The 20,564-nt window shown below is 42.5% G+C and overlaps 1 protein-coding gene across 14 annotated transcripts in view; it reads right to left on the bottom strand.

The window, feature by feature from the left end:
- Positions 1 to 19,918, bottom strand: part of LOC147637975 (uncharacterized) — a 237,637-nt gene extending 217,719 nt beyond the window's left edge. For 2 of the 14 annotated variants that reach the window (XM_086797089.1, XM_086797184.1), the window contains exons 1-6: positions 19,629 to 19,787; positions 19,312 to 19,479; positions 17,376 to 18,370; positions 6,780 to 6,883; positions 5,153 to 5,239; positions 4,966 to 5,041 (exon numbers count right to left, since the gene is read on the bottom strand). In XM_086797089.1, coding sequence (XP_086653215.1) covers positions 4,966 to 5,041; positions 5,153 to 5,239; positions 6,780 to 6,883; positions 17,376 to 17,423 — 315 coding nt within the window. In that variant the 5' untranslated portion in view covers positions 17,424 to 18,370; positions 19,312 to 19,479; positions 19,629 to 19,787. Of the gene's footprint in view, positions 1 to 4,965; positions 5,042 to 5,152; positions 5,240 to 6,779; positions 6,884 to 17,375; positions 18,371 to 19,311 lie in introns of all 14 variants that reach the window. The other 12 variants (XM_086797159.1, XM_086797190.1, XM_086797098.1 and 9 more) reach the window with 11 other exon arrangements.
- Between the last annotated feature and the right edge of the window lie 646 nt (positions 19,919 to 20,564).

Genomic DNA, 20,564 nt, shown 5'->3' on the forward strand with positions numbered 1-20,564 from the left:
TTGATTTGGGTGATTGGGTGCTTTTGGGATTTGAGAAGGCTAGACTCAGGAAAATGAAGGGTAAACAGCACTTATATCCTAAACTGAGTATGCGGTACTATGGGCCTTTTCGGGTGATTGAGAAGATGAGTGATGTTTCTTATCGTCTTCGATTACCGGATCATTGGAGGATTCATAAAGCATTCCATGTGAGTCTTCTTAAGCCTTTCAGAGGTGAAGTGCCTACAAATCAGGTTGATGAGACAACCAGAAGTCGAAGAACTAGATGAGATTCTTCAACCGGAACAGATTTTGGCACATAAAGAAAGAAAAGTCAGAGGAAAAGTTTCATGTCGATATCTGGTGAAGTTTGTGAACTATTCACCTATGGATTCTAAGTGGATGGAGGAGGGTGACTTGGAAAATTCACCGAGGATACTAAAACTTTACCTTGAGGCTTTTGGTTTGGAGCCTACCTTAGAGAAAGTGCTTCAACAGGTTCAGCTGTGGATTCTGGAGTACTACCTATTACTCAAGAGGGGAGTGACTCTGCTCCCTTGTCACAGAGTTCACTTGGATGAGATCTAGAAATCGCTTGGTGTTCTTCTTAGCACACTCGACATACTCAACTGACATGTAATATCTGCCTACGGGACTTCTATGATATATGTGTACTAGTCACATGGTTTGATTCATGGATATACGGATCTTTTTGAGAGAATGGGGACGCCTATTCTAGACTTTCATTTGATATGCATGTATGCTTGCCTTTATGCATCAATGTTTACTCATGTTCATGATGTACTGCTGATCGTGGGTCCTGTGGGATGGCCATGAGCGGAGCAAGTAAAGCATCCAAGGGGACATGACTATTCACGAGGTGGATGCTCTTGATTTATGTTCTGTTTCAGTCGGCAGGACATACCTTTCTCATTGGTCTCTTAGGTTCTGTTTCAGTTTGGCAAATCCTTTGACTGAACAATTGAGGACGATTGCTTTGTTTTAAGAGGGGGGTATGTTACAGGACTGAGTATTTTACCTCTTTTCTTAAGCATTACAATTATGTTTTAAGCATTCACTAATCATGTTTTACTCTGTATATGCATGTTTAGCATTCACTAATCATGTTTAGCATTCACTAATCATGTTTTACTCTGTATATGCATATGTAAGATTGTACATATGTGTGTGGGTACAGATACATGTTTGATGTGTGTGAGTACGTGTGTGTGCATGATCATATGTGTTTTTGGGTATTCTTCTCTTACTGTGTTGCAGGTGCAGATAAGATCTCTCTTCTTCTTGTGGGGCAGTCAAGAGGAGCTCAAGCGGCTACCGTAGGGCCACCCAAAAGGCATCTCAAGGGGGCAGCCGGGTAGCAGCCCTACAACGCAACTAGGGGGCAGCCGGGTAGTAGCCCTGCAACGCAGCAAGGGAAAAAAACCGGGTTGCAGCCAGCGCAGTGTTGAGGTGGCCAAGGGGGAAAGCAGTCGGGTTGCCACCAGCGCAGCAGGTCTGGTAGCCGTCGACGTGACGAGGCGCTGCCATGTGGCGGCTGACTGCAACACAAACCAACGGGCTGGACTGCAGGTTGTGCTGGACGACGAGAAGGCGCACAGTTCAACAGCGAATCCCAAAGCGCAAGAGAGAGAGAGTCGTCGAGCAGCAAAACGCAAAGGGAAAGCAACGCTGAAAACAAAAACGCATAGCCCGTGTGCAAATAGAATTTTTTTTATTTTTTTATTTTTTTAAGGAGAGAAAAGCATTCGTAGAAGATTTTTTATTAAAAGGGAAAAAGCTATGCTTTTTACGCCAAACTTGTATAAAAAGGGGGCTAAGGCTCTTTGTATGCACAACAAACTTGGGTGAAAGCTTCAAGGAGAGTCCTTCTACGTGAAGCAAGCAGATCTCTTCTCGGAAGTTGTACAAGGACTACGCCAACTTCAAGTGATAAATAAATACCTACGGGGGCGCCACGCTTTGTGGCCTATCAATCTCTTGTGCAGGAGCGCTCTAGCTCCATCTCTTCTTCTTCTTTTGCAAAGTTTATTATTATTCCGGTTCATCAAGAGTTTTAAGTGTGATTAAGTTGTGCTCACCGCCCGTCAGATCTCTGAAGGCCGGTTTGATGACCTTTGGTCCTATTGGTTGGATCAATGATAACAGCTTCAGATTTGGCTCCCGTACCACTTTCTTGTTATTTCCTAGATGAGGCAGACAAGTTAGATGGTGGTAACTTTCAGTCAAGGAAGTTGCAGGTTACTTCTATTCTTAGGGAGTATGGTTTGATGGAGTTTCTCTCGTACAAGAATCGGTGCTTGCCGGACCTTGCCTCTGTGAAGGATGTTTGTCGGTGGAGGAAGACTGACGGACAGATCTATGGCTTTCTCCTCCTGAATTGTCAGGATTCGGTTCTTCGACACTTCATCTATGCTCATGATGATGCTTCTACTTTCTCTGTGTGGCAGTTGCTTTGTGACCTGTATGGTGGCAGATGGTTTCTGCTTCTAGGTGCTATGCAGCCAGTGATCTTGTGGATACTTCTTTCAGAGATGTTCCTGCAGCGAAGGATAGTGGGCTAGTTTTGCTCATTGCATCTAAGGAGTTTGTTTCTCATGTTGCCTTGCCTTTAATTTCTTTGCATACTTCTCCTTGCCAGGATGATATCTCTGGTAATGTTTTTGAGGAAGATAGTGGGCTATCTTTGCTCACAGCTTCTGAGGGGGATTTGTCTCCTATTGCTTCGCCTCCGACTCTTTCTTCGTCAATCAGTGACCAGGATGTGTTGCTGGTCTCTTTGCCTTCTATGGAGGAGCTTGCTTCTACGTTGTGTGATGCTATTGAGGAGGCTACTACTACTTCAATTACCACTACTGTGAATGTTCCTCTTTTCCTTACTCTGTGAGAGGATTCTGGATTGTGGTCAAGTGTGTCCGTGACCGTGCATGGGGCATAGTGGTACTTCCAGGGCTTGAAGGATTGGGATTTGGATTTGGTTGGGCTTGTGGAGTCCCGACATCAGTTTTCAGAGGGAGCAATTGAGTTCTTACATCTGGCGATGCCGACCTTCGAGGAGGGTGCTATTGTACAGCATTTAGCTACTCTTGGTACAGAGTTAGTGCAAATGGACTCTATTTCTTTTGAGGGTATTATCTTCTTGGAGCTACAGGCTTCTAGGGATTTCTATGGCACTGTGTTTACATTTGGGTTTGGCACCGATATTTGGAGCAGCACGATGCAGCCTACATGGTTGTTTTCTTCTAGAGGAGCAATGTACCTGGCACCTTGTTCTGTTGCTTTTGTAGCTGAGTTGTGGAGGAGATTGCTTGTGGAGCTTTCCTAGTACCTGTGGTTGCTGCATTCTTTTGTCTTTGACAGAGGACGACTTCTTCAGCTTCTCAGAGTATGTTCAATATCTGGTGCTTAGAGCAGGTGTTAGGACATTCATCCCCAGTTTCTGCCCATGTTTGGTGTCCTTTTGGTCCCTCTTACATGGCCCTTGATTGTGGGCTAGCCACCCTTATTTTTTATATTTTTTTGGGATTTTTACCAACCTGGATGCCTTTTTTCCCAATCGGCCAGCTTTAGATGTCCAGTCGGTCAGCTTCTACAATTCCAGTCGGCCAGCTCTCCCCACCTATAAATAGGTGGGTTGGCCTCTCACTTTTGTATATTGCCTAGTCTATCTTTTGCTCCCTCACTTATGAGACTACTTCTATCTTTTGCTTCGGACTGTATCACTTCAGTATATTCAGCATAGTTGCTCCATATCTCTCTCTCTTGCACTCTCTACTCAGCACACTCTAGTGCTTGTTTGCTTCCGCTCTGTGCACTCTTTCAATAAATAGCCTTGCAATTGCATCACTCCATTCATCTATCTTCAAGCGTGTGAGCCTTCAGTCCAAGGAGCATAAACGATTGGACATTCAGCCACAGATATCATAATGCAGCCCCATCAAAGCTCAAGCGTTGCAGTCCTCAGCCCTGGAGCATCATCGCTTGACAGTTTCAGCCTTCATTCAGCAAAACGCAGCATCTCTTGCAGCCGGCCAGCCCTAGAGCTCCATCAGCCTTGTGTTTTCAGCACACACAGCAGCCAGCCAGCATCTGTGCATCATCTTCATTGCGTTTTCTGCATCTAACAGCATTCAGCCTGCATACAACTCATCGTTTTTCTTCAACCACTTTGGTGAAGGTAAAACTCAGCATTCATAGTCATTTTCAGCATTCATATATAGCCTAGAACAATCCCTACCTCAGCCTCAGATTTGCAACCTTCCCTCATTCCATTGGGAAGAGTGCATAGGCTCAAGATTGGTCATCATTGATGCTTCTACAACCGTGTACAGTTCAGCCCAACTCTTAGTCCTCCAAAGTCAGTCTCTTCAAAGTAATAAAGCAAATACTATTCCGGTAACAAGATAGGGGGCCCTTCAGTGGGTAATTCGGGACCCCATACGGTGTATAGTTTCTCTCTCTCTCTCTCTCTCTCTCTCTCTCTCTCTCTCTCAAATCTCTTAAAGTTTGAAGTCATAAAAGTGGATTGCTAAACTCGCGAAACTCAGGATACAATAGGCGGTGTGAGATTTGTGTGACAGAATCCTTAAATACGAATACTTCCGCTGCTGCATGTTACACACATCAAGAAGTTGCATTGGGTTTGTCCTAAATCAGAAGAAAGCCATTGCTTGCATGATTCTGAGCTTTCCTTGGGCATCTATGGGAAGGAGTTGTTGGCTGTAATTCATGCCTTTACTACTTGGAAACATTACCTTCTTGGGGCTAATTTTATGGTCTAACGAGCATATAAATAGCCTTGCTATTGCATCACTCCATTCATCTATCTTCAAGCGTGTGAGCCTTCAGTACAAGGAGCATAAACGATTGGACATTCAACCACAGATATCATAATTCAGCCATCGAAGTTCAAGCATTGCAGTCTTTATGATAGCAAGGATGAACAGAACTCCACATCAAAAACCTGACCTCTTCATCTTCAACCATTGTTTTGACTATGGCCTCGATTTCACATGTAAAAATCTCACATGCAATGAACGGGAACCTGCATTAGCCAATGAAGCAGAATACTATCATCTATTCAACCCAAGGCTTCAACAACTTCCTTTTAAAAATGAGAAAATTTTGACGAGTTAAATTCCAAAATCATGCTTACTTGAAAGCCCGCTTATTGTCGGCTCCTTCTGGAGGTTCTTCAACCACATATCGCACAAGCTGCTGAATCTGTGATTTTCCTCTAAGACTGGAAAAGAAAAGAGGCAATGACTAACCTTTGAGAGACACAAGCAGTGAGAACTAGGACACTCAAATACACGGTTTTGAAAAAAATACACAAACAGATAGACAAAAACACCACAACAGACATCAACAATATATGACAGAACACACGCAAACTTCAAACATCACAATACAGAAAAGGGACAACATGAATTCGTTGGTTTGTTGATGCACCAATTACATATGCTTGCTTACAAAGTTTTCCACCAAGTGCTCTAAAGCTTAGACAACACTTGGAAACTCTAAAGCCTCTGGCTCAGCCCTTACCAAGAGCTAAGCTACATACACTTGCAAATTTGTTGAAGTAGAATGGGCTTCAGAGATATGACTGTAAGATACTTTTTTACACAATGGTTTCCAGTGTTGACTTATTTAACAAGCTACACATTCTATACAAATACAAGGAAAAGACATGTTTCACAACAATTTCATCAAGTTAAAAAAACATGAACAGACCAATTTCAATCATTTGTGAAGAATTTGAATGGTTGTTCCAAGTTTATGACGCAAGAGAAGCATGAAAAAACCTTAGCAAAGCAAAGCGCCCTGAGAGTTGTGTTTGGATATACTTAGCATTCCCCGTAAGGGTGGGTTTGGAATCAACGCCAAGCCCAGACTGTATGTGGCAATATTTATATGTGACAGTCTCTTTCCCACTAAAAGATTGTTGCAACTGTAAAAAAGGTGCTTACGGAGTTGCATGAGGAATAACCCATAAAAGAAAAGTTGATGCAACGGTTTGCTTGCTGCCACTACTCAAATTTAAAACCAAGAACACAAAGCTTTCACCATGTGAAGTGTACCCATGTCGGTGCCAAGGAGTACATGCACATTCAAATACAAAACCATGTGCACTTTAGTAGTCACCTTTAGGTAACAAAACCCATCACGCTCAGTTTCTATCACTCTCCAAAGGTCAAAGGTAGAGTAAGGAATGCTGAATGGCTAATGCTCCAAGATAGTTACAAAAATGCAAAAATTATCTTAGTGCAAACAAATACAGGATGCATATCATTACAGTTGATTTGAGGATAGATGAGATGATATAAACCTAACCATAATGTAATCGTGTAAGCAGTTATTGCTTTGAGAGCTTAGATTAGAGAACAAGCTCTCACACAAACATTCTACTGGTGCAGAGTTAGTAAGCATGCTAAGACTGATTGATCTGAACTTGCTGACTGGCTGCAGTGAGAAGTATAGTGGTATTAAAACAGCCTCAGGAGAAGATCCCAAAGAAATTAAGGACTGCAGAGAGCACCCAGATTCTAATCCAAGGACTGCAGAGAGCACCCAGATTCTAATCCAAGGACTGCAGAGTAAGGAGCTAGAAATACCGCCAACTAAACCTAAGCCCTGTCTAATTTACTTATGTGTGTCAGATACTCAGCCTGTTCCAAAGCAAAAAAAGTTTCACTCACTACTTACTGTACTAATTTTAAAAAAAAACACAATCTTTTCATACACCGTGACCCTCTAAAGAATCATCTTTTTATTGTACTTACAAGTTTACCAATCGTGCATTGAGCGATTTGCACTCCTGAATAAGCTCGTCCTCATCCAGAAGCTCTTCAAGTGTAAAATTATCTTTATCAAGCAACGACTCCACCTAGAGCAATCGGTTATGATAAATCAATCAAAAAGCATACAAGATTTTATAAAATCATTACCTTTGGCTAAAAATGCAATGTGGGATTAAAGTGACTAGGTATACTGAGAGCATAGAAATTATTTTCAAAAACTTAACCCAATACAGTTTGGTCTACAAAATTTCATGACTGCAAACTCTAGAGTAATGTCCAAAATCTAGTACAATAAAAACCTACAAGGCATACAAAAAGGTATCAGTTGCAGACAGAGAATATACTCTGTATCTTTTCCACGACTAACAGTGCAAAACTCATGCTCATGTCAGCCAGGGCAATGCCCACAGAGTGCTCAATCCTGAATCTGCCAGGTCTATACTGAGCCTGCAACACATGTTCTGTTTCAAAGCAGCCGGCCTATAATAACATACATAATGAGTGGAAGCTGCAACACATGTTCTGTTTCAAAGCAGCCGGCCTATAATAACATACATAATGAGTGGAAGCTGCTTCTAGAAGACTGACAGTTCCTGTATGCATCCTGAAGACCTACGCTAGGACGATAAGTTTAATCCACATCCATAATTTTGATGGCCACCTTTATCTTGTTAGACAGCTACTTTTAACCCTTATGCAGCTAATCGTTATTTTGCTCACAAACCCTGACAAAACAATTGTTAAAAGCATCAGGAGGTCACGAGTGACACCTTTACTTGTGAACTTGGGCATAACCATGCTTACCTGAATTTTAATAGAGGGGCATACCAAAAGCTGATCGATGGTTTGTTAGCTTTGGCACTTTCTTTGTTTGCATGCCAAAGTCCATGGAAGAAACTTAGTGACACACTTGAAATTATTTCGATAATGTTCAGGTAATAACTCAAAGAACTTTAGAATGAGACAAAACGGTAGATTTTGTTCATACATGAACTGAAGAGCAAAGCCCATCACCTATAGGCAATTCTTCCTTGGTGTTCTTGGCACATTGCAGGACCTCAGCATGGTGGTTTATCTATGGAGATGCATTACTGATGGAAAGCCTGTCTTGAAGAGAGCCTACATCTAGGCATTGACAATAGGGAAGTCACAGCACCTATGTTCATTCTATGCATGATGAAATAAGTTACATAGTGCCAAACTTGTTGGTTTCTATGCTAGAACAATGATTGCAGGTGTAAGATACGCTTTCAAAGGGTGAAGATTAAAATGGTTGGCTTTTCTTTCCTGCTACAAATGGTGATCTTTTCAAAGAAGACAACAGATAACCTGTATGGACAGCCCATGTAGGATGGAAAATCCATTAATAGGCTGGGATGATGTCTCTTACATTCTATGAAAATGTCGCATATCTCCACTTGTTGTGCCCACCCTAAAATTTACAGATGGACATACATGAACAGCTGCCATCCCTTCGTAGACAGCTGATGGGAGAGCAGCAGATCTTCACACCAACTGACCTACACTGTTATACAGCCTCCATGTCTACTGGCCTGTCACCTGAGGGGAAGAAGAGAAAAGAAGAACAAGGAGGAAAGGACAAAAAAGAATGCAGAGAGGAGTAAAAGAGGAGAGAGGAGTGAGCTGGAGATCAAGAGAATGAGAGGCAATGGTACAAAGTAATTATGAAAAATTCTCAAAGTCGGCAAGTAATTTTTAGCATGCCTTGTTCGAGAACCTCAAAACCTATCCTCATCATTTCACACTCAAATGAGTGGGCAGACTAAGGCAGTGAAACTAACATTCTTAGCTACGCCAAAGGCTTATGCCAATAACAAAAACATAACAGTGATGTATGTTTGCAATAATATACTGCACACCTTAAAAATAATTAGGTTTCCACTCATAAAGTTAAACAAAAGACAAAATATAAGCCTTCTAGAAGATGGTCAGGTTTCACAAAGCAAGACAAAAACAAGGATACATAGCAATAAAGCATCCAAATGAGTCATTCAAAGTCTCATAACAAATCAATTATGTCTCTGTTTGGCACCCCAATGAAGGGATACATACTACATAGTACAACTTAACCTGATAGAGTCCTATAGGAATCCTTCAAACTCAAGAAATTCCTACGATTTAGAATATCATAAAATTTAGAAAATCCTTGAGATTTTGGAAAACTTGTCAAGGTGCACTCTGTGGACAGCAAATAACTTGCAAAGTTATCAACAAAGCTTTCCACTCCCTAAGTGACTCTTCTTGCTTTGACAAACTAGCCACCATAGAAGTGCATCCTTTTTCATGTGGACAGGCTCAAGATACTGTCACAATCCTCCAGAGATCTGTGCCATGTGGAAGGATTTCTTGGAGCATGATGGATTCACTCATGTAAAAGTTGGTGACTTTAATGAGTGATTAGAGTTGGTGACTCTAAGTCAGTAAGAAGAGCTGGTGACTCTAACTACTATAGTTATGCATTCATGCAAGGGTTGGTGACCCTAGTGTCTGCATAAACTCATGAAAGAGTTGGTGACTCTATTCAATGAGTATGTGTAAGCCCAACAGAACGTGCATTGACAGATGCAACCACGTGTACGAGAGATAAAGATAGAGAGAGAGAGAGGGGGGAGAGAGATGGGAACAGGGGGTTTCACACAGTACACCACGCGGAGTAGGAAACAGGCCCCGCCCCCCCTTCAGGAATTTATTTCAGGAATAATCCACGCGCTTTTCCAAGCCAAGACCAATACACAAATGAACACAATATCAAACAAAAGTGTCGATGTCAAGATCAGGCCAAGTTGATCTCAAGGCACAAGATATCTGATGCCGAGCTCACCACGAGGATGACCCACAAGAGTCTTACACCGGGCTAGTACCAATATCCACTATATGAACCGGATTCTAATGTTTCACAAATACCCCTAAGAACTCTGCACCCACAAGAGTCTTACACCGGGCTAGTACCAATATCCACTATATGAACCGGATTCTAATGTTTCACAAATACCCCCAAGAACTCTGCACCCAATATGGAAACGAGTCTCAAAAAGGGCAATCACCAAGGTGGAGGATGCTGACAAGTCCAAAGATAATCCAAGGTGGCAGCGGCTGAGTGTGTGGCTACCGACGACTGAAAGATAGGAAGAGGTGGTGCAAGGCAATGATCTTCAAGCAATAGGTGGCGGAGCAACGTGATGTATAGGGTGGCGTAGCTATGACATAGGCGGTAGCGCGTCGGGTGGCGGCGTTGCTGTTGTAGCACTGGCGGTGCACACAAGCTAGCAAAAGCGACTATGGGCGGCGCTTCTCTGAGGACAGTGGAAGCGGCACTACGGGTTCTGCGCAAAGGCAACAGGCAGCTGTTGCCGTGGCGGCATGCGCTGCTGACGTTACTAGTGCTGCCGGCAACAACTGTAGGCAGCAATAAAAGCGGTTATGGGCATTGTAAGGCGGCGGGTCTTATAGGGCGGCGGAATAGACAGTTCAAGGCGGCACAACTAGCGTTGCACTAGCGACAGACTGACGGAGTTGTAGCTAATCCGGATATTGAGAGGTTGGCGCAGCCGACACATTCAAGTGACACTGGCGGTGCACTGGTGGAGGTGGGTGCTGCTGCCGTCGGCAGAGGTGGAGGAGCTAGGAGGTGCTTGGGATAGAGAAGGAAGATGAGGATAATGATGCTCTCCACAAGTTCTTCTTCAAAAATCTCCACAAGTACTTCTATGAATCACCAAGAGGGTGTATGCTTCTTTATATACTTAAAGGGGTGCCTGCTTTTGCCACGCTTTGCTTTTGCTTTTCTATATTATTTTAATAATAGCCAAAGTTCTTGATTTGCTTTTATAATCTTCAAGGCCTTGCTTTTTTGGCCTTGGAGCAACTTTTAGCTTTTTGATCCAGTTCAATGTCCTCTTTCCAACGGTGCCCTCAGCTTTTTGGTCAACAAAGTTTGACTTTTGCTTTTCTCCTTGAGGAATTTTACAAATCTGACATCACCAGATGTGACCACTTTGAATCCCATCATCATGGATAACAAGGAATTTCTTTTCCTTGATGATATTTGTAAATCCTTGGGGTTAAGGGAGGATGAGGCCCTAAGCATATTAGCAATTGGGTCTGGTTTCTGCAAAGAAGGCAACAGACTGCAAGTGTACAGATAGATTTTGATGACCATGATCTTACCAAAGCGCTAGCATTCCAAGGTTATGATACAGAACGTACAATTGAGGAAACTGTTTCCAATGCTCTTGTTGCTATAGAAAATGTAGCAGCAGAATATGAAAGTGTCCCTCAAGAAGCATTTCAACCACATAAGCGCTTGCATGCAGATACATCAGTTGAGCAGCGTGGAAGCAGTATAGACATATGCAACCCACGCACAAGCCAATGTGATGATGACATTGAGGTGGAGTTAAATCAAAGTTCTAAGAAGCCGTGCCTTCAGAGTTGTTACTAACACCTAAACTTTTTCTCTTGTAGAAAGCTTATATTTTTGACAAGTTTGCTGCACGTGGAGGTGGAGTTCGTGTGCAATCCGATGGACGAGACACCTCCCTGATTCATTACCTTCCTAGCCTCTCTCCATCATTTATTGGAGTAATCCATTTAGAGTACTCTGAGGAGGCACAAGCAGAGCTCATCAAGTATAAAGCTCTAAGTGGGATTCCCACCGAAGATGGGCTAGCAAATAATGCAAACAAATGTATACTTATTAGCAGGGAGACAGCTATGTATACATTTGCACGCAACTACACCGGCCATGTGCTAAGCCATTGTGCTACATCAATCTCCAAAGGTGTAACCAATCCTAGTATTATAGCTAATAGCCTAGGTGAGAAAGCCACGCAGAGTGACCAAGATAAAGAAGCTCTAAGAAATCTTCTTAGGAACTTGTAATTTTCTTTCTACGAATTCAATACAAAATGTATACTTTTTTAATTATAATGTTTTTAAGAATTCTCAACCATTTCTCTTGTTTATTTGTTGTGTCAGCACTGTGCTCTATAAACTATTGGCAGCCATGTGAATGTGTAGGAAATTTCATTGATAATGATCAAATATTTGTTCAAATATTGTCAATTAACATCCAGCTGAAATCTCACAGTTCAAAACCTAAACAATTTTTTAAAAAATCAAATTTTTTACATTTTTTGATGTTTGTAGACAGATTAATTATCAAAAAAGTGTACACAATGCATGAATGAGTAGAAAAATGAAAAAAAAGACCTGTGTGCTACGGTGCGAATTTAAGCATTTCAAATCTAAAGAAAGGCTTAATTTCGTGCCGTAGCGCACAAGCCTTTTTTTTTTAAATTTTTCTACTCATTCATGCATTGTGTACACTTTTTTGATGATTAATCTGCCTACAAACATCCAAAAAAATGATTTTTTTAAAAATGTTGTATCTACTGCCAGACTTCACCAAGTGATTTTGAGCCCCAAATGGCTTTTTTTTTTGTCCCTGAGCTGGTGCTTTTTCCAATGCCAGCATTAGGAACCCTATTTCAATGTGTCCGTCATCCTGACCATGCGTCCGAGCATGAATTCTATCATGTGAAAAGAGCATGAAGGACCAAATCGTTACAAGTTAACTCATGGAAGGGTTGGTGATCTTGGTGAGTTAGCTGGGCTCATGCAAGGGCAATGGCTCTAGCGAGTACAGCATTTGGATCCAACATGGGTTGTGCCCATGGTCGCAACAGTTTTTGTGTACAAGATGGCAAGTTGGGAGATTTAATCCAAATCGTCATGCACAAGCATTTGCCTGTGAAGTGCACTTGCGTGTGTGACTTGTTTTGTTTGCCTAGACATTGAATGGTATTTTGCCTGTGAATGTCCACGGGCATCGGGGACGCCTGGACACCCCGTGGGGACGCGCGTGTTCACACTTGTTTGGGACTAAGGCGGTGAATTTTGTGTGTTTTTGCAGGTGGTAAGTGTGCACACTCAACCTTATTTAATTATTATTTCTTTGTTTACTAAAGTCTATGGTTGTAGGTTCACATTCATTAAAGTTTGGGCGGACAAACTTATATTTTATAAGAGTGTTCACATCGGGCTGGACCATTTTAATGAACCGGTACCAATTATGAGGTTTGGGCACCGGGGCACTGGACCAAAAGCCCACGAATTGCTAAAAGAGACCAAGGAGTTATTTTTGACATCCACGAGTTGCTTTTCTGGGTGCTTGTGGTGTGGAGCAAGCTAAGGGCGACCAAGAGAGCTGGTCGATTGCTTCTCTAGAGAGCACATGGGCTGTGGACAGCAAAGAAGGGAAATATGAAGCTGGCCGACTACTACTCTTCTTCTCTTTAGTGCTGGAACAGAGTACAGGTGGCTAGTCGACTGTTGATGTACCTGCAGCAGAGCTCAAAGCTGGCCGACTACTTCTCCTCTCCTCTTTAGTGCTGACCGGGTTGAACACAGGCTACACGGACCAAACATGTCACACATAAACTCCATAGGGCTGGTCGACTTTCTGTATTGATTCTCTTTTGGCTGGCTGTACTGAATTACAGCAAATCTCAGCCATACTTCATGGAATTCCTTGAGATGGAACAGATACAGGTTGTGCCAAGCTTCAACAAAACTTCATGGGATGCAAAACGATTGGTCTAAGTGCTATTTTGGGCCTGTTTGGAGCTGCTGAATTGCACAATCGTGTGGACAGCCGTGAAACTAAGGAACAATTGGTGACTATTAAGCCCATGTTGGTGACCAAGGGCTTGGTTTCAGTGGTCAGAAGTTGGTGGCTGCTTTGGCCCTCGGTGGTGACCGAGAGTTGGCTTTATTTGGACAGCAGTTGGTAACTGCTTTGGCCTTGGTTGGTGACCAAGGATTTGTTTTCTCTATTGGGCAGTTGGTGACTGCCTTGCTCTAGTTGGTGACTGAGAGCTTGCATTGTTTTGTTTTCCCAGATTTGGATAAATCTGGTGCTGGCTAAGTGGAACTCCCGGGCACCCACATCTTGTACAAGAGAACACTCTGTTGGCAATAAAGATACCTCGGGGGGGGGGGGGGGGGGGGGGGGGAGGTGGGGGGGGGTGGGGGGGGGGGTGGGGGGGGGGCGCTGTTGCTGGCCCAACTTCAACCCCTAGTGCTATGTCATGTGCAAGATAATCTTATGTGGTTTCAGGATGTATAATGTACATGATGAATGTGACAGATGTGTTGATTCATGCTTATGTTGTGCTGGATGTTGAATGTATGCTGTGATTTGGGCCACTAGTTTTTTGTATTACACGTGCCCGCTTGTGACGGACACGACGACACCTTTATCCAGGAAGAGAAGGCCATACACAGTTGGTTTTAGACGGTGAGCCCCACGGCAAGTCCCAAAGAACCTGGACTCCTACCCAGGGTTGGTCAATGTCACGGCCAAATAGGGATCTCCTAGGGTAATTGCCTTAAGCGAGTGGAAATAAGCCGATATTTATATATCTAACCTAGTGACAAAAGCCTTTGGCCTTTCGAGGTTTAACAAAGCACATCGGTGCCTAGTTAACCCCGGCTCAAAAAACAAAAACAAAAAAAGTTGGTTTTGTTGACCATGCTTGTAGGATGTTAGGATTCGTGGGAGTCTAATTTTGCAGGCCGACGGGAGGTGCCTAAACAAGGGCCACGTGAACAAGTTTTAAAGGAGGACACATTTGTATTTTATCGTGACTAGTTCTTATTATTTTTTAAAGCAGTGGACACTTTGGATTGACTCAAGTTTTTATTTTGAATGTGGTTGTGGCCATCCACAAGTGTTTAATTTTCATTACTAGTTAAGTGCGTCAGCCCATTGCTTGAGTTACACTTTCACCCTCGGAAATTTGGGAAAATATAACTTAAAATTTTTAATCCAATTTGGGTGTTTCTCCACATCATTGAAAATTTCTATTATTTTACTTGAACTTAGATATCTTAGGGTTGCCCATCCTCATTTGGGTGTTGTAAAGATAATTGACCCTTACTACTCCATGCTCATAAAAACATATAGAAGAATCGTCCTCATCACTATTACCATGATAACAAGGATCCATGTTCACTTTTAAGTCCATTATTGCTTCCGTCTAGCTCTTCATGAGATGCCATTCAAATAACAAAATCTTGAAATTAAAATGCATAGGATTCTTTCCATTATTAAAAATGACAGTTTTTAGTTCTACATACGTTTCTATCTATTGTTCAATAAAGAGGTTGCAATAAAAAAGATGTTTAAGCCCCAATCGGTGTCGAAGTTGAACAACCATCAGATATCCCTCTTCTTGTGCTCACTTTCAATTGTTATAAAAGGTGCTTGCACGCCCAAACACACCCTTAAAATCCATATGGCAATGGAAGGCTCATGTTATTTCCCAAACTTAACAATCATCTTTAAATAGAGGTAAAACATTTGTCTTCCCTGACACACCGGCGTCACAATTTAAAAACGTCTTTACATTACGGCACGAATATGGCTTTAGGACACCGTTAAGGATGCATAGAAGTTTTGTTCAGATTCTAGTGCCCTTAGAGAACCCCAGACCTATGGATCCATTGTAGGCCATTTCACAATTTGAGGTAATGGCTGATGCTAAGCACCCCCATAACCTCTAAACAGGGTATCGTTCGCTGAATGCCTCTCAATGGTTGTCCACACTAGGGTTTCTTATATGTTGTGTTTGCACCCAACCTAGAAGACTCATGCTCAAAGTCAAATTCTCATGGAGGAGGAAGAGAGGAAGAAGACTTAAGGGTCACCTCTCCTTTCCAAGAGGAGTTACAAAATATCTTGCATCTTTTAAAAATTTGCAAACTCGAACATGGGGCATCAAGGAGCGGCTAGGTCAAACATTTTTAAGAGAACTAGTTTATGAACACAAAATGCCTCAAACTAAGTTTAATATGTTTGAGCATGCCTCAAACCCACTACAAACAATTATTAAGGTATCTGTTCTTTCAACTTGTCAAACCAGCCTTCACTTCTCACCGCTCTTCACACTTCGGCTCATAAATGCACCTACACTCCTGAATTTTTCATCTCTGAACTCAATTCTTCATTCTATAATTAGTACCTTTCCCTTACCTGTAAACAAAGTCTCTTGCTGCAAATCAGCACTCATTTGTAAGCTCCTACGGCAGAGAGAGAGACAGAGAGAAGAGTATGAGGCAGGGCACCTAGTATAGGTAGCAATAGATTGCCTACCAAACTAATGCAAGTACACCTCCCTTTTGAGGTCTATAAATATAACCCCCGTCTCCATTTTCTACCCAACTTCTGGGGCAACCAGCAACGGAGAAAAGACCTTTCTTGAAAAGTATCAGATTCAGCCATAAGAATCAGCCTGAACAGCAACAATTAAAAATAATTGATCCATGACTTCCTTTCCAGCATTTTTGGCAGTGTTACATGCGTCACGGAAATTAGGGCATGCATTGATGATGCAAATTTTAAGCCTGAAGAGCTTGAGAGAGAGAGAGATGGCATCTGATTGGGTCCACACTGTAGATCTTGCCGGAGTGTCTGGACCAACTGTGGACTGTGAGCGTTAGGCTGATTCCCAGGCTGACTGTTTGCGAGTTGTACACACCGGGCTGCTTGTCTGTGCAGGGGCGGCTGCATGTTGAGCTGGAAGTCTTCAATGCCAGATCTCTGCCAGCACCTCCGAGAGTGAGCTGAACTCTCCTGCTGAAGGTTGAGTGCTTGATGCTTCACCATCTAAGAGATCAGAAGTGAGGAGGCCTGAAGAATCCCTTTTATAAGACTTTGGCAGCCTCCTTGGGCTGGCCAGCTAGCCCTACAGTCACATAACTAGGAAAATTGGAGCTTCTTGGGGGAAAGACTGCATTGTGAACTGGACAATGGCATTCAAATCGCTATTTTCCAATCTTGTTATTAAGGTTGGCCATCACACATAGGGGCATCCAAACCTCGCCATTAAATGGTATGCTGGAGCACAAAATAAGCCACTTTTCGTAAGCATTTAGCCTGGCCCTTGCCCTCTGGGCTGAACTCAACCTATGGGCTGCCCACTGTGCTCAAATCTGCCCGCCTCTTGCCTTGTATGATGTACAAGTTTGCCAGATCTTGTTGTCTCAGCCTAGAAATTAGGGATTCAGCCTATCCACTGTCTTGCAGGCCCTAGGCTTTGTCTAGACTTTGTCAGACACCCCGCTCTTTGAGCTGGTGATAAGTGCCTGCCATAAAAGCCCTTTCAAAAGAGAGAATTCATCTTTGTTGCCAAGAGCCAGGACTAGGCTCTCCGTTAAGTAGTGCGAACAGTAACAGAAATTGTGACCAATTAACCAAAACATGTCTGCCTGTACGATTAATCTCATAGTTCCACAACATAAGTTATTTGCAAGCGCATGAAGCACAAATTTACAATGTGAAAAAATCAAAATCAAGTTCTTTTAAACCTTCCATAGAGGATTGGCCAAACTAAAAGAAACAATGAAAACCCATTCAATACAAAATCAGTTAGCACGCTTGATCATGGATCATAAACAAATCTGCATAAGAAGCATGCCCGAAATCATCCTTTCACAACTCGGGTCAATTTCGAAAGACAAGAATACACAAGGCCACAATGGGATAACAATTACCCCCCAGTTGGACCATGCATAATCGCTTCCACGTTCCTCTACTCCCATTTGTTGGTCAAATTGCAGCAGAGGCCAAAAAGAGAGAGTGCCCAAATCAGTCGATCAAAATGAGCTTCGCACCAGATTCTCTCCTACAAATTTGACTTGACACAGCAACAAGAAAATAAAAATAAAAAGCTTTTGTGAGCGGTCTGCCTAAAGCACTATTTGAAGCTGTTTGCAACCATAAAGAAGAAATGTGACAGTAACAAGACTTGTGGGAAGGCGAAATGTCAACTGCACCATATGTGCCGTGGATGCATGTGACATACTCCAGAGCAAGGAGGACTCCTGGGAATCCACAGCATTAAGAATCGTGACGAGAAAAAAAGCGCTTTGATTGAGGAAAGAGAACAGAGGTTGAATTGAATGTGGACACATATGAAAACTTAAGAATCATCAGCCAAATATCTCTAGACCACTCTCATTTAGAAAGGCCAACCTGGGATGGTAAGATTTCAGAGAAAGACTGAGCTTAGTTAATGAGATGAAACAATCCAATGGTCCACTGCAAGACCAGATGATTGAACAATTACCTGTCTAACCAAACAGACAGGCAGACCTAAAGAGCTGCACAATCATCTCACCTCAGATAAAAGGGCCTGCCAGGTACTACAGGCAAGTTCTTCTCCCTTTGATCAAAGTGGCCCTCTTCACTGCTGAGCCCCCAGATAATTATCTATTACAAGCCCTCCACAATACACAAGCTATCACCAACACAGCATAAGGTAAAACATGTGATTATTCTCAGACACTCTTGGCAGATGACATCAATCTTCAGACTCGGTGCATCAGCAACCTCAGAAAAACTGTCAAGGCACGTGTTGAAAAGTGAGCAGGCTGCATGTTGCATAAAAACCTGCTATTCACTCATGCCATTTTAGGTTGAAACTCTGCCTCGATGCATGCATATTTGTGTGAACAATGCCAGTAAAAAGAACTGTGGTTGACTCCGGCTGCAAAAACAACATGCAGTGTTCAAAAATTTGTGTTTTGACAACTGGACTGAGAGACAAGACCAGAATGGTACTGCCACATAAGTCCATGCTAGTAGATTCAGTACTACACCGTCTTTAGAAAATACTGCAAGATATTGAGGATTAATCACATGTTTGCATATAAAAGACTAGCCACAGACAGTGAGAAATTAGGACCAACCGTACGATCTAGAAGGCTTGTGACATTTGAAATGTGTACCCAACCATCTAGAGATTGGCGGGCAGTCAGAGGTTGATTTAGAAACAACAACTCTGCGACACCAACTACCAATGGATACCAGCTACCAACAGGACATGCGTAGGTATGGACCCTCCATTCAATGGACTGAAGGGCAAGGGCATATCGACGAGAAAGCTGTGTATCAACGATAATGGTACAGCATTCAGAATTTTCTAGTCAAAGGGGTCAAAAAATTCCATTCAATGAGCTGAAGGACAAGTCCACTTTGCATATCAATGACAAAACTATATGTTTCTGAAGATGTTGGTACAGCATTGACCATGAGAGACAAAATGTACAGGCTACTGTTATCTGCATTGTCCGAAGAGACCCATGTAAGCCATGGCATTTGGGAAATGAGACTTTGAAATTTGATCATTTCACGTTCAGATGATGGTTTTGTTTCTTGAGTATGACCAGCTTCGTTGATCCATTGATCAAATCAAGGCATGTTGATCTTTCAAGGTAAGATGAAAGTAGATCCGGAAATCAAATTGCAAATTTTCTACAGAAAAACTATCACCTTTTGCTAAGTCAAGTTCAAAATACTGCTGAAATGAAAAGCGAAACATTAAAGCCATGGCCGTACAACTGGATAATGCTACTAACAGATGTGATAGCTATGGTGAATTGCACTGAAAATGGCTTTCGAAAGCCTAGAAGGCATCTCTGAACTCACAGGAGACGTCGTAGATAAGCTGGCCATACGCCAAAACATCCTTTCCGAGTGCGATGACCTTCCTCCCGGATTTTCCCGCAGCAATACTTTTAGCAGATCTCCCGCATGCACGAGCTGACTCGGGTTATAAAAAAACAGTAAAAAGCAGGCGATCCAATTCTGCCCAGCCTGCAGAAACGAGCGAGAAACCCTGAAGCTGAAGAGAATTGAGCTAAAGGAAACGAAAAGAAGGATAATATAGGGTTCCTATGGGTAGATGGAAGTTGCAATTTGCAAAAAAAAAAAATTGACCTACAAACGCAGAGAGGGGGAAATACACAGAGTGAGGGAGATGCCGAAGGCTGCGTGAGAGCAAATGAAGCCCACACCACTTCCAACTTGGCGAAAAGCTCACTCCTTCCTCCAGATGATCCTTGACCTTAGGGTGGGTTTTCTCGTCTCCCATTGATAGTGTGACTCCCAATTGCCTTGTTGATGCATTTCTAGTCCTACCCACATCATTATCAAAGTTGAAGCCACTGATATGCACAAGCAAGATGGTTTAAAGATGGTTTGTATACAGACGTAAGTTTGCAAAGTTGGTGGTTACTTAACAACCACTTTGTAACACAGGGTTGAGGTACCTCTATTGAATTGTATAAATGCCCTTGCTCAAAGGCCACATTGAAGTTGCTTTCTCGAAAAGTTTGTTTAGTCTAGGATTTGCAAAACAATTAAAGATTCCTTGAAATAGCACTCTAGAAGGCAAAACTAGACCAAAGCTAGGCCCAAGGTTCTAGCTATAGAAGTCCAAAAGTGTGGCACTACTATCAAACTTCAAGAATGAGCATGGAGCACCACTACATGTTCCAACTTCATCCAAGCTCTAAACGTATGTTTCCCATCTCATCTTGGCCACACATGTTCCCATCTTATCTGGCCGCCACGCACGTACCCAAGTAAGAACACATGTTTGCAAGTCACACCACAAAGACTATAAAACTTAAAAGATCCACCAGAATCCAAAATTTCCAAGTCCGCCTCATGACTTATGTCTAAGCAAGGTGTGCTCTAAGCTAATAACCCTTACGTATACACAAGATCAAGAAGGAGTTTCGAACTCAATCCCCTACTAGAGCAGAGTGCCTCAAATGACATAGAATCGAGAGCACCATCTTAAGAGGCATCACTGCAATCCCTAAAACCTCGCAAGAGCCAAGCAACTCTAGTAACATAGTATTCAAGTGATAGCAAAATCGCTAGCTTGAGTGAAG

This window comes from Cibotium barometz, chromosome 5 (genome assembly GCF_041138505.1).
Source record: "Cibotium barometz isolate CiBa-2024 chromosome 5, ASM4113850v1, whole genome shotgun sequence".
In the NCBI taxonomy this organism is placed as follows: Eukaryota; Viridiplantae; Streptophyta; class Polypodiopsida; order Cyatheales; family Cibotiaceae; genus Cibotium; species Cibotium barometz.